Source organism: Leuciscus leuciscus, assembly GCF_965113295.1.
Source record: "Leuciscus leuciscus genome assembly, chromosome: 3".
Classification (NCBI taxonomy): domain Eukaryota; kingdom Metazoa; phylum Chordata; class Actinopteri; order Cypriniformes; family Leuciscidae; genus Leuciscus; species Leuciscus leuciscus.
Genome location: NC_138727.1, coordinates 53,879,832 through 53,895,401, shown reverse-complemented (window position 1 = coordinate 53,895,401; position 15,570 = coordinate 53,879,832). Strand labels below are relative to the sequence as shown.

At 38.9% G+C, this 15,570-nt stretch overlaps 2 protein-coding genes across 2 annotated transcripts in view; both read right to left on the bottom strand.

Moving 5' to 3' along the window:
* The window catches only part of LOC309493628 (complement C3-like), a 528,795-nt gene that overhangs the window by 17,635 nt on the left and 495,590 nt on the right, over positions 1-15,570 (bottom strand). The window lies entirely within an intron of this gene.
* Positions 3-1,158, bottom strand: LOC309493861 (uncharacterized protein). The gene is made up of 4 exons (XM_082163134.1): positions 1,074-1,158; positions 671-996; positions 462-546; positions 3-181 (listed from the first exon to the last, which is right to left on the bottom strand). Exons 2-4 carry the CDS (start codon positions 983-985, stop codon positions 36-38), a joined length of 546 nt encoding a protein of 181 aa, XP_082019260.1. The 5' UTR covers positions 986-996; positions 1,074-1,158; the 3' UTR covers positions 3-35.

The window sequence follows — 15,570 nt, the reverse complement described above, 5'->3', positions numbered from 1 at the left end:
TATTCTGCCAATAGGTTTATTAAGCATACACTAGGTCAATACTTACTGCAGCTTCCAAAATAACTCCTGAGTGCAGCATATAGGCGTAGAATACGGGTCACAACCTGCTCCAGACTCAGCCACCGTGTGCTCACATGAAGCAGCGTCTCCATGTAAGTCGTGTCACAGAACACACAAAACTCTGAAATGATAAACCATTGATTAATGCAAATGAGCAGTTCAATGTATTTAAAGGGATTGTAGAAAGGATGAATTACGTATTATACCTTGTTCTTTGATGTTTAAAATAAATGTATTCTACTTAGATTTATCGATAAGCTCAAATACAATTTTACAGTCCTATTACCCATTACATTTAGGCTGGGTATTGAAATGGTCTGTTTTGGTCAAATGGCCCCTCTTTAGCAACAATTACTGAAATGTAGTTAAAAATTACATCATAAATGAGGTGGCTGAGTTACCATCAAGTTTATTCTTCCGTTTGGTGCTGCTCTTGAACCAATAGCCCACATCCACAGCCATGTCTTCAATATCAAACCCTGTGATCTATTTTTTTAAAGGCAGATATTAACACAGTTCCCAGAAAGCATGCAAATGCTGTATGTAAATAAATATTTTCCTTTGGAGTACATTTTTGTAATACATGTCTGGGACTAATTTCAGTATTTACCTCAGTGTACACTGCACCAGCAGCAGATGCATTATTGTGTACTATGTGGCACGGGCAGCCCAATGTGAACAAGGAGGGGTTTTCTTTCAAAACCCTTGTTTTTATGGAGTTTCTGTCTCCCACATTCACACTGGCATTGTCCACAGAAAGGGAAATGCAATTAGTCCACGGTATTGAGTGCTTCTTCAACACTGAGTCGATCTTGGCAAAAATGGTTGCTGCAGTGCCACAATGCTCTCCTTCTGTTACCCCCATGTCCAGGAATCGGTGGACCACCCCATTCTTGTCAAAGGTCTTTATAGTAATGGGATTCATTTTCTCCTTCCCTGAATTCACAATAATATAGTTAAGTCAGGCCAAAGTTAGTTGCAAAAGGTACCCAAGAGAAAGAATTAAATGTCACCTGTGTCATTGGACCCATCTGTTGAGAGACTGAAAGGCTTCTCCCTTAAGCATTTCACAAGCTCAGACAAAAGATAGGGACTGACTGCCCCATAAATGATGGCCGATGTTTTGGTTCTCGCTGAGGAATATTTCTTTGCAATTTTTGAATCTGGAAAACACTCCCTGAAAAGAGGACTAAGATGATCAGCGAATGCTAACGGAATATTATGGTTGACCATGGCCACCGCAACCTTGATCTCTGCCCTCCTAGTCTGCAAAATGAGAAACATAATATAGTTATCTTTAGTACATTAAATATATATAATACATAAAAATATGTAATTTAACATCTGAAGTTGAACATCTGAAGCCTATGTGAGCACTTGCATGGATCTTAATTTACTAATCACCTGAGTCTCAAGTTTCAGTTCATCAGTTCTTGAACAAAATAAACTGTGTATTCTCTGGGAGCTTTCAAGACTTTTCTGTTTTTTTATGTGACCGTCACTGGTGATGTGCCTCTGCACATCCGCTCTGCCTTGATGACCACACTCCAGCTCGCGCCTGCAGATGTCACACCAGAAATGGTGCTGGGTGGTGCCAGGTTTTATAAAAGGCCACTCTGTACTCCAGGCACTACTGAATTTTGTACTGTACTTTGCAGCTCCTGTTCTGGCCCTTTTCTTGCTTGAATTTCGACTGACATCCTCCTCGTCATCCTGACAATGTCCCTCTTCCACCACCACCCTTGCCTCAATCTAAAAGGCAGGGTTAAATCTACATAATCACATAGCATCCTTCTTTCCAATTACACAATTGTGACCCTGGATCACAAAACCAGTCTTATGTTGCACGGGTATATTTGTGGCAATAGCCAACAAAACATTGTATGGGTCAAAATTATAGATTTTTCTTTTATGCCAAAAATCATTAGGATATTAAGTAAAGATCATGTTCCATTAAGATATTTTGTAAATTTCCCAAGTTAAATATATAAAAAAATTATTTTTGTGAGTGAATGCAGCACTATTGCCAATAGAAATGGACAAGTTTAAAGGCGATTTTCTCAATATTTCGATTTTTCTGCACCCTCAGATTCCAGATTTTCAAATAGTTGCAAAGTCCAAATATTGTCCTATCCTAACAAACCATACATCAATGGAAAGCTTATTTATTCAGCTTTCGGATGATGTATAAATCTCAATTTAAAAAAAATTACACATAAGACTGGTTTTGTGGTCCAGGGTCACAATTATTCATGATAAAGTAGCCAATTATACACACACTACTCTGCAGAATAGCCGCTACACAAATGCTGAAGCCTTGTCTCACACCTACCCCCCATCCCCACCAGAGTCAGATACCTCATATACCATACATTTATTTTTTATACACACACCCCTGGTCCCCAACCCCCATTTTTAGCCTACCAGAAAAGATAGGCTACTACCTTCCTCGCTTAATGCTTACACATGTTTATCATCTAGGTCAGGTGTAACAAATAATCATCTTTGAAACCAATTAGCTTACCTGCTGGTGAGATTCTGTTGTCTCAGTCTCCCCAACCTCCTCTCTACGTTTGTCCGGCGTCCTCTTTCGAAAATATGTCAGCAAACTCATCATGATCTAACAAGGAGTGTAATAATCCATTGTTAACCCCGTTTTGTGTTATATCTATGACTTTCATTAACGTTACACCTAAACTTTAACGGTACCGACGTTTCTTTGCTTCGCTAAGAGTTTTAGTATAATGTGACTTTCTATCAGACAAAGTTTAGTAATGACATACAGTTGAGCAAGTATATCGTTTTGATAAATTATATGTTTCTTACCTAGATAACCACCATTCTGATTACATGTCACAAACAGGCCACGGTTTTTCTTGGCGTTTAAGGTGAAGTGCAATGGAAGATTCCAGCAGACGGACGTCACTGACGTAACGACGACAAGTGTTTCCAGCGAATCAACAATCAGGGAAAGGCATTAGACACAGCAGTGGTCCAATCAGTAGTTACGAGCCTTAACTTGTTTATAGTAATTGGAAATTAGTGCACATGAGTGAAAAAAAAAAATACAGCACAAAAGAATGTCTATTTTAGCGTGAGATTTCTTTGTTGAGCGTGAGAGCGTGAGATTGAGGCTGAATGCGTGACTGTCATGCGAGATGCGTGAGAGTTGGCAACCCTGGGTCAGTGACATGGATGATTTGGAGGAAGAAGATATGACAGATAGGGTAGCTCTTTTCCTGGCAAAACTCAAATCAAAGTCTTCACAGACTTTTTCTGCAGTAAATTTTACAGTACAAGAAACCTCAAGTCTGTTGTCAGATATAGTCTCCAAGCTTCAGGATAGAACTATGTCTTTTGGGCAGGACAAAAGCATAGAGGCACAGGAATTGAACCATCAATTTCAGACAGCATCTGAGCCTTTCAAAGGACTAGAGACTGAATATAGGCAAATGAAATATTTTATGCAGTCTGGAAACTTTATTCAGCCAATAGAGGAGACTTTCCCTGGCATTTCCTATGTTCAGCACATAGATTCCAGCAGTGGTGCAGTAAAACAAATTTCAACGCGTGACACGTTTCAGCGCATTCCACTTTGACCACTCCTGAAAAAGATACTTGAACTACCAGGCATCATGTCCAAAGTTGTTGCATGGCAGAAGAGCACTAATGGTCTCCTGCAAGACTTTTGTGATGGTGAGCTCTGCCAAAACCATGCCCTGTTCTCTCAGGAGGTCTCTATTCCTCTCCTTATTTATATTGATGATGTAGAGACTGTGAATCCACTTGGCTCAAAGACATCTGTCCACAAAGTAGGGTTTATGTATTTTGCCATCAAATGTTTACCAAAAGAGCTGCTTTCCAGCTTATCCTCGCTTTTTCTGCTGGCAGTCTACAAAACTGATGACGCCAAAACCTATGGAATTGATAAGGTTTTAAAGCCCGTAGTGGAGGACATAAAATCTTTGGAGAAAGAGGGTGTGGATATCAAAACACCATCATTTGATGGAAAAGTAAAAGTCAGCATTTGCCAGGTTGTTGGTGATAACTTGGCACTAAATGGAGTTCTTGGATTCACCGAAAGCTTTGCAAGCAATTATGCTTGTCGGTGGTGCCGTGTACCAAAAGACATCCTTAGAGTACAGACTAAGGAAGACCGTGACATTCTTCGGACTGCTGAGTCCAACGAGAGAGACCTCAGTCTTGGCAGTGTCTCAGACACTGGCTTAAAACAAGCAAGTGTCTTTAATGATCTCCAGTTTTTTTATGTCAGCAAGAACTTAGCGCCAGACATTATGCACGACATCTTAGAAGGTGTAGGGTGTTATGAGATGAAATTGATCATAAACTCACTGATTGAGAAAGAAAACTTCACATTAGATACAGTAAATTGCAGGATCACCAGCTTTGATTACGGCTTCAGTGATGCCCACAACAAGCCTTCTCTGATTACACAGAATTACCTGCGTAGAAAAGATGGGACCATGAAACAGTCAGCAGCACAGATGTGGTGCTTTTTGAGACTGCTGCCTCTAATGATGGGAGATCTAGTTCCTGAGTCAAATAGGTTCTGGCAGCTACTGATTCTCCTCCTTTCCTGCTTGGAATTGATTTTTTCAGTATCTCTCACTGTTGGAAGTACAATCTACTTGAAGTGGCTCATAGAGGAACACCATACTATGTTTCTTGAGTTGTACCCACAGCAACATCTAAAACCTAAACACCACTTCATGTTGCATTATCCAAGAGCCATAAGACAGCTTGGGCCATTGATGCAGCATTCATTCTCAGAAAATAAAGTACATAATTGTACCTTTAGGGGTACAATGGCTTGTCACTGGGGCTGTACCCTCAAGGGTACAATATTGTTACCCTTTGTGTTTACATATTTATACCCTTGTGATTTGTACCTTAAGATACCAATCTTGTACCTGTGGTGACAATTTTGTACCTTTATTTAACAATACAAAAATGGACCCTTCAAAAATGGTACAAAATTGGCTTTGACAGGGTACAATATATATATATATATATATATATATATATATATATATATATATATATATATATATATATATATATATATATATATATATATGTATATATATATATATATATATATATATATGTATATATATATATATATATATATATATGTATATATATATATATATATATATATGTATATATGTATATATATATATATATATATGTATATATATATATATATATATATATATATATATATATGTATATATATTACACACACGCTGAATTAAAATCAGAATTTATTAAATCCTTTTCATTTTCACATTTTCCAACATTTCATTTTAAACTCAATATAAATTATTATCATCCAAGTAAATGTCATTTGCCTGAAAGTCCATTTCATGTCCTTTCATCTCGACGTCGGTTACTTCTATGCCTGCTTCTGATATTTTCTGAAGGACCTCCTCGGTTGAAAGTCCTGTAAGAGCCATGAGTAACTGTGCTATGACTTCTGCTCCACCGATGGCCAAAAGAAAGAAAGACCCGGAACTGGACATTCTTTTAAATTGAGATTCAAGCAGCCAATCAGGGCTGGCTCTACATAATGCAGGTCTATGATCACGGTCTCAAAGAGCATGCACAGAGTCCAAATTAAAACAATTCCCCATCGTCCAAATTAAACAATTCCCCATCGTAAGTACACATTGATGGCCTAAGACACGAAACGAGCGGTTTGTGTGAGAAAACGAACAGTATTTATATCGTTTTTAGCTCTTATACACAGCCACGTCCAAGTGATCTGAGGGCGCGCGCACATCCTGGTGTGTGACGTGTACGCAGACTGGTGCATAAATATATACACTAGATGTCGCCTTGTCTACGGCAGTTCATTGGAACGAATGTCTTTAAGGCGACATCTAGTGTATATATGACGGTATATGTGACGGTTCTGTTGTGGTTTGTGTCCATTCTCAAACCGTATATTGCTGCTCGGATCGCGGATAATCCGCGGGTCGGGCGGGCCAAGTAATAAAAACATTCCATTCCAATTAATCGAGGATGGATGACAGATAAATCATTATAATGTGTTGAGTTTAATAAAGACATGGAACCTTCATCACGGTAAAACGCAATGAACGTGCGTGACTCTTTTACTTTCGTTTTCAACAACGCAATTCTCTTCAGGGAAAACCAATCAAGGAAAAAACATATCAGGGCTCGAGTAACGCTTGTCAGGGACCATAGACTGTGTCCGGGACACGTGTGTTTTTTTGTTTGTTTTTTGAAGGGAAAAGTGAGAGAGAATTGTAACCCATCCGGACAAATGCCCTGATTAAAATAATTTTTTATATAAAAATAAAATATAACTAGGGAATCATCGAATACGTGAGGATTATTCTGTTTTATTTAGTTTATTGCAAGTGGTGATTGATAGCCTATAGCTGATAATAATATAGTCCTACCTAATGTAGCTACTGATGGTAACAATGTTGCGCTGTTGAGGCTCGCGCAGTTATTTATTATAACATATTATAGTTAAGAAACAATATATAGCCTAGGCTACACATGACCAGAGTGACGTTTTCCTGAATGCCATCAAGATTGAAACCGAGACTGATTTCATAACAGTTCAATAAACAAATAGTTATAACTAAGTCACTTACATTTTAGACGCAATGACTGTTTTTGTTCTGTTTCAGCAGCGAAAATAGTTCCAAACAAAGATCACAGCAGAACCATAGCGCATCTCAGAGCAACACTCAGCCGTGTTTCATTACTGAATGATTCAGCGTTTCGAACGAAACGGTTGAGTCAAAGATTCAATTAGCCTACCCATTCATAAACTGCCTCATTCTGAATAAATCAGTCGTTTGAACGAATCGTTTGAATGAATGACTCAATGACTCGCTCATTAAGACGGTCGCCTGCCGCCTCCTACTGGCGGTTTAGTTTCATAAAGTATCATTCTTTTCAACATTCCTTATAATATATATATATATATATATATATATATATATATATATATATATATAGATATATATATATATATAGATATATATAGTACATAATATATTGATCAAATTTAAGAATTTGAAATGAAAGATGGAGCATACATTTAATAAAATTATGGAAAAAATGCCCTTTATAAAGGTATAAAAAATTATTCTGAGTGTTTTCAAACAGTGATGTAATGAAACATTGACAATTTAAGTTTGAAGGGAGTAAAGCCTGTGTTTAGGCTAAGGAAATGTAATTTTGCCAAAAGAAGAACTTTTATTTTAAATAAATATTAATTTTTAATCAGCCACCTTTAGTGTGATATGTTACCATATTATCATGCTTAACACTGAGATGACATGATCAGATGCAGATATCTAAATCAAAGAATATGGGCGGTTTGCGAGTGGATTATTTATTTTTAACAGTGGATTCGGGTGACTCAAAGTGCACCAGATTAATGAATTTATCTTTAAAATGTACAAAATGTTCTTATCCCTATCCTGAACATAATTACTGATTAAAAATAGACATGTTAAAGTAACCAGAGATACCTGAGGACTGTGATAGGTGGAAATGGAATAAAAAAAATGTTTTAACAGGATAGACACCTTTATTTGACAGTTATGGGACAGGAAATCATGGGGGAGAGAGAGGGGATGTGACATGCAGCAAAGGACCGGGATTCGAATCGTTGTCGGCTGCGTACGTATATGCATTAAACTTCGCTATGCCATGGCCACCCCACACTAGCTTTGTGTCCCATCTTGGCTACCCCAGTAAAAATGTCCTGGATACACCACTGGGTACTCATCAAGCCCATGGAAAAAGGTCGTCTTAAGGTCTGTGGACACTATGGGTCGAAATTCTGCTGCAATCTAGTAAAATGCCAGACCCTCAATTAGAATATTACAGTTTTGTTTTTTTAACAATTGCTAGGACACATTTCTCAATAGTTAAGTCACTTTTTCAGTTTTGAAAAGAGTATGTAAATGTGCAGATTGGCCTGTAGTTTTGGTAATGGTTGTCTGTAAGAGACAAGAATTCATGCAAAGAAAGATTATTTGAAAGATATATTCATTGAATGTATTTTGTGCCAAAGCAGTGATAAATGATCCACAGTGTTTAGCCCACATAGACCACTGTTGTGCTTATGGACACACTAATAATGTCTTATTGATAATCCATGTTATTGGGATGGGTGCTTAGATAATGTGCAAGTGCGATGTGTCATGATTATGTGAGGGGTTAGGGACCTTAACATGAGACAGGGATGTTTTTAGTGCAAATGACAGAAAGACACAATATGAATTGTCATTTTAGGCTATAATTTATTTAGGTAAACCATAGCATTTTAAGTGCAATATTATAATAAAATGGATTTTACGCGTCGCGAACGGAATGCATTACGTGCCTGGTACCCCTATAAGGATATAGTATTATCCTTACTAAGTCAAGTCAGGTCAAGTCAAGTCATCTTCATTTATATTGCACTTTTAACAATGTAGATTGTTTCAAAGCAGCTTTACAGAGATAAACGCATAATTTAAGGTAACAGAGATTGTTTTGGCTTTATAGCGGTTCTTTAATAAAGTTATTTTCCAGCTAAAGTTAGTTTTGATTCATTCGTCTTCCGTCGCAACGATCATTTGTTATTAAATTAGGGGCCGCTAAGACGACACCATTCTCCAGGCCTGGGGTGGGTAATCGGGAGAATTCCCGGTGGGCCGTTTCACTTTTGGGCCGGTCGAGGAATTTTTTTTTTTTTTTGTCACATTAGTTACATTAGGCTACACACATTCCGCATCCTGACACCGCAGCGCGCAGCCTCTGCATGGTTGTACCATGAGAGGGAGTTCTCCCCTCCCCTCCCATACAGTTGGTTGGGTCCATAGCCCGTCTTTTCCAAAACGTTTTCTCAGGTAGGCTACCGCGGCACCGCCGGCGCCTACCGATAGCTGGGCCGGCCCTATGGCGGCAAATCAATGACAAAATTAACGGAGCGCACAACTGATGCTGGCGCGCGCAGTAAATTCTATCTACACGCGAGGAAACGGGAAATCGCGAGCTCATTCAAACCCTGCGCGCGCGCATGACATCTCCTCTGCACGCAATACAAGCCCTCGTGCGCGCATGATCATTCCCCACGCTCTCGCGCTTGATCTCCTGCATTTGCTCGCTCGAACACTTTTATTTTTGGCAGTCGATGGGCGGTTACTTAAAACTTACTGTTTTAATAACCTCAAATGTCATTAGGTATCACGTTTTTTTATTAAAAATGCATTGTTTTTGAATATTTTTTAATACAAATAAATCTGTAAACATTAGTTCAATATGCCTCTTTGTGGAAGAGTGGGATACATTTCAAATGCTTTCTTTCTTTCTTTCTTTCTTTCTTTCTGCTTTTGTTAATTTATCAACCTATTGTCACGATTCACACACACAGGAAACAAGAGAGATCCAATTTGCAGTATTTATTGGGGTAATCCGTACTCACAAAACCAGTCCAGGCAAAAGGTCAAAATCCATAAAGGCAATCCATAAACAAGAACAAAACAGGAACCAGGCAGAAACAAACATCAGAAGTGGTGTGAAATGTTACAAGGACTCAGTGACAAACACTGACACAAACAGGATATACAGTATATATACACACAGACACCAACAAGGTGAGGGGAAACACCTGAGTGCAATGATCAGTGGTAGCCAGACAGGATGATGGGAAACGTAGTTCATGATGTGAGTGACACCGGGGAAGGAGGACATCTAGTGGTGACCCAGGGAACACAACCCAGACACTGTGACATAACCCCCCCCCCCCTCTACGGAGCGGCTACCAGACGCTACCAGACGCTACCAGACGCTCTACGGAGCGGCTACCAGACGCTGATGCTGAGGCTGGCAGGGCGAGCAGCTTGGGCGGGGCTGGCAGAGCGAGCAGCTCGGGCGAGACCGGCAGGGCAGGGTACCAGGGCGACGCGTCAGGGATGGCAGTCACCTCTGGGATGGCCTCCGGGTTAGGAGCCACCGGACAGGTCATTGAGGGGGCCTTTCTCCTCCTCCTCCGTCTCCGGACCACCGGAACTGGGACCACCGGACTCGGGACCACCGGACTCGGGACCACCGGAACAGTTACGGAGGGAGCCTTTCCCCTCCTCATGTGTCTTGGAGCCACCGGACTCTGGACCACCGGCACAGGGACCACCGGGCTAAACCCTGGCTCAGATCTGGAACCGCTGGACATTTCAGGCTCGGGGCTGAAAAAAGACCGAAGCGGAGAGTGGTGTTGGGGTCCATATCTACCACCTCCTCCCCTGCGGCCTCCACGGGTCCCACGAAAAATGACTAGACGGGTTCCCTTAAACAAATCTCTCCTCTCCCGTTCGGTGGCTGGGGAAGAGAAGTTTGAAAACATACCGCTGGATCTTTGTGGTGACGAAGTCCTTCTGTCACGATTCACACACACAGGAAACAAGAGAGATCCAATTTGCAGTATTTATTGGGGTAATCCGTACTCACAAAACCAGTCCAGGCAAAAGGTCAAAATCCATAAAGGCAATCCATAAACAAGAACAAAACAGGAACCAGGCAGAAACAAACATCAGAAGTGGTGTGAAATGTTACAAGGACTCAGTGACAAACACTGACACAAACAGGATATATATATACACACAGACACCAACAAGGTGAGGGGAAACACCTGAGTGCAATGATCAATGGTAGCCAGACAGGATGATGGGAAACGTAGTTCATGATGTGAGTGACACCGGGGAAGGAGGACATCTAGTGGTGACCCAGGGAACACAACCCAGACACTGTGACACCTATCCTTGTGGAATAGTGGAACATTTTTTGTTAACTTTCTCAGCTTAAGTGAATTATTATCTAACCTTTACATTATTTGTTGAACCATGTTATTAATAAAAACTAAACAATAGTAAGAGCTGAACTGTTGCTTCATTTATCCAATTTGGAAAAACTGCTAATTTGGAATTCCACCATGGAAAAAGAGGGCCGGTCTTGGGCCTGAAACTCCCGGGCTGAAAAGTGGCCCCACTCCGGCCCTGACATTCTCTCTACACAGACTTTAAACGCGAACCTGTGAGAAACGCTGATGGTGTTCACATGCGCATTAAGAATTAGTTCTATAGTTATGTGCGTTTGAATATATGTGTGCAGGTTTGGAATTCCCTACAGACCAAGCCTAAACAAAGTACTGGTGTTTCCTTATAATTTTTGATACAGAATTTAATTTTATTTGATCAATTCGGGGTAGATACGCGAATTGAGTTTCCAGACGACGCTTTATCTGTAGAGTGGTAAAATAATGCGTAAGTAATATCCTTATATTATCCCCTACTAAGTGACACAAATTGTAATTGACTTAAACTAACTAGCTAGCGCTAGCTCGCAAGCCAGAGATAATCATACAAGTTTGCAAAAATAACAGCAGCAGCCCAACTCAACTCACTCTGCCACCCTTGTGACTAGGGGTGTAACAGTTCGGTTCGATACGTACGTTATACTGCAATATGTGCAATGCCAGTCACAAAAAGTTACATTTTGACTGAATACTGCAGATGTTCATTCACTTTTTTTGTATAATCTGTTTTTGATTGTGGTATACAGCAAACATTTCAAGTTATAACTCTTTATTATTTAGTTGTGTATAAGAGTGGCTTTGTATGTTACTAATTATTCAGAATATGCGTAAGTCCACAAGCATTATGTTTGTATGAGAACTGCTGGTACATAATTCTATATTTTTGAACGAAAACTGTTTGTGATTTTGCTACAGCAAAATGTTTTGTTTTTTTCTGTCTGAAGGATTATATTGCTCATTGGAAATAACAAGAGGATGTTGGTTAGAAGTCTATTATTAAATGCTAGAGATTCAGAATATGCTGAAGTTTGTATTAATTTACTACAAGTACGCTGCTAGTACAGGCACACATTTATTTTCCTGTTGGTTCTTTGCAATGTTGGGACAAATGCTGGCAAACCTTACAGTTGACTTGCCAAATCACTTCCATTTGTTTTATTAATAAAATTAATATAGGAAGTATTGGAAGTAAGTTTGTTATGGGTCATCATAAATACTTTGCTTTAAAAGTACCAAGTAGTAAAAATAAAAAAAAATAAAAAAAAATCGTTAATAATCGATAATCGTTACCCTCTGAATCGTAATCAAATCGAATCGTGAGGTGCCTAGAGATTCCCACCCATCAATCGTCGACGAGAAGAGCAACCGGAGAATTCTTCACAATGATCACAGATGCAATTCCACCCCCAAACAATTAACAATAATTTACTGTTTATAAGCGACGACATGATTATGAAACTTAAAAGGTAGAATTCAGAAAGAAGTGCATTGTGTCCTTTATACACTGTATAAATAAGTAAATCATTAAGAACTTTACTGGCTCATAATTTTTTATTAGAGCGTTTGAAAAAGGAATGACTGCCGAAATGTATTTGCACCGTACTGAATAAATTATTTTGTGTGCTTGAATGTACCCTGTATTTGGCCCCTGAATGTAACATGTGGCCCCTTAATGGCCCCTGTTACAGAAAAATCCCAGAACCGCCACTGCCCATCATGCACTGCAACATGAAGCATTTGTTTGATTGTCACCATTGTTGAGATTCATATGTAGATTCTTGATGTCTGTGTGTGATATTAAATCCTTCAGATTATTAAAGTATTGATGAAATTAACTACTGTAGTGAAAAATTAATAAAGCATTTGTATAATCAGTTTGTAATGCTGGGTGAGATCAGTGAATCAGGTCACTAGTAAGTTCATCATCGAAACATAACCAGGGCTGCATTTCCCAAAAGGATCTTAAGCCTAACTTGATTGTAGATCAATTGCAACAAATGGTCTGTACGATCAAATTAGGCTTACGATACTTTCGAGAAACACAGCCCAGATCATAGTTACTCTTACCACAACAAATGTGCTTTATAAACAAAGAGTTGAAGCAGACAGAGAAAAACTAATGTTAAAAAGGAGCCCAACTAAAGTAAACACTGACCACCATAATGGTGACATGAAACGAAACATTCCATAAAACATTACCATCTAAACTTCTGTTAAATCTAAATAAGAACGTGTGTAGATGTATGACAGAAATAAGGTCAAACTGGTAAAATAAAAAGTGCTATTATGTGTAATGGCTCGAAGTCAGTTGTAGTTCTTGTTTCTCTTTTTTCTGTTCTTGTTGTTTCTCTTTCCTTCAATGATTCTGCTGATTAACATCAGGTATCTTCAATAATGCTCAATCATCACTTAATTAATCACTTAATTATCTCATTAACTTCAACACTGATTCAGTGTTAATTTTAACACTGTAGTGTGGACACATATGTACACTGAGGAGTGTTAATTTAACACTAGGGATTTTGCTGTGTACCCAACATGCATTGCAGCATGAAGCTTTTGATCGTCACCATTCTTGAGATTCATTCGCTGATTCTTGATGTCTCTGTGTCTGAAGAATACAGTAGATGAAATGTGTCTTATTATGCATTCAAAACCCTTTACAAATGATTATGACATTCCTGGATCTCATTCTGTATAATCACAGGGCTATTATAGTCAAGTCAAGTCAAGTCAAGTATATTTGTATAGCGCTTTTCACAATACAGATTGTATCAAAGCAGCTTCACAGTATTAAATTAAAATAATACAACAAAGTTTGTTTCAAGAGGAATTTATTGATTGATCAAATTAAATGAAATATCCCCAAAATATCCCCAACTGAGCAAGCCAAAGGCAACAGTGGCAAGGAACCGAAAAACTCCATCAAGTCACCTAATGGTGTCCTAAAACTCCATCAGGTATATATATTATAATAAAAAATATAAAAATTAATAACACCTCTCAAACACTGGATACTGAGTTTAGATGATGATTATGTTGTTATCAGAGGTGTAGAGGTAAAAAAAGAGGTGGGTAAACTATAAATTCTGGTGGACCACGACATGGTCACCCGGTAAGGTGGGCCACTGCTTACCAGTGTATGTGTATCCTGATGACATCGCTATAGGCTATCATTTGATGGTACTACCAAGGGTATCACTGGTTGTTCCCTCATCATAGGTCACACAAAAAACACAAACTATTCAATTCATACATTAATCTGAGTTCTTGTTAAAGAGACTCAAGAAGGAATAATATGGTTGAAATCTATAAAGTTTACTAAATGACAAAACAGAGAACAAAAATATTAATGAGAGATAGAGAGGGAAGGCTTATATCCAGGGCTTCCAATGCAATGCACTTGTACATAATGATTAGAGATTTGGGATTATTTTCATAGTCGATTAATCTGTTGAATATTTTCTCGATTAATCGATTAGTTGTTTGGTCTATAATATGTCAGAAAAATGTGGATCAGTGTTTCCCTGTAGAGGGAAAAGTCTTTAACCTGGTGCAGGCTTGATTCCCTCTGAATCTCTTGTACAGTTGGGTTTCCTACATTAAACCAGCTGCCTGTAAAGAATAAAAAAAAATAAAAAAAGTGTGTGTGTGTCGGTGCGCTGCGCTCTCTGCTCAATGTTCCACTCTGTGTTTGCGCTGTGCGTTATGCTCTGTCGTTAACGGCCCAAATGCTCGAATCATGTACCGATCACGCACTGGAAAAGCAAAGTCCGCTCAAATAACGTGAAATTTAGGGGTGGATAAACGCACTTTGGAGGTGGGTAAACGCTATTTCCGAATTTTGGGAGGTGCGCAAACAGCATTTACGTGCGTTTAGCCTCCACTACATCCCTGGTTGTTATCTTCAATAACAAAACAACATCACCTGAATGCGTTGTCTTTTGGCTTTTCCTGCCATAGCAACTCAACTCAACTCAACTCAACTTTATTTATAAAGCACTTTCAACACCACAAGTGGAACCAAAGTGCTGTACAGAAGATATAAAAAGAGAAAATAAAAACAAAAACATAAAAACAATGCAAACAAATGACACACGACTTACAAAGCATTATCAAATGCCAAAGAAAACAAATAAGTTTTAAGCGCACTCTGAAAAACACCCAATGAAGGACACGTTTTTACAGACAGAGGAAGGTCATTCCAGAGCCTAGGAGCTGCAACAGAGAATGCCCGATCACCTTTACATTTTAAACGGGATCGCGGAACCATGAGAAGCAATTGATCATTTGAGCGCAAAGATCTACTGGATTGACAGCGGCTGATTAAATCAGTAACATACTCAGGCGCTATACCATGCAGAGATTTAAAAACATACAACAACGCTTTGTATTGAATTCTGTAGCGTATAGGTAACCAATGTAATTTAATTAACACTGGAGTAATGTGCTCTCTCTTCTTAGTACCGGTTAAAAGTCTAGCAGCTGAGTTCTGAACGAGTTGCAAACGGGAGAGAGAAGCCTGACTTACACCCAAATACAACACATTGCAATAATCCAAACGGGATGACACAAAGGCATGAACAACCTTCTCCATATCGTCAAAAGAAAGGATAGATTTCAATTTAGATATTGATCTA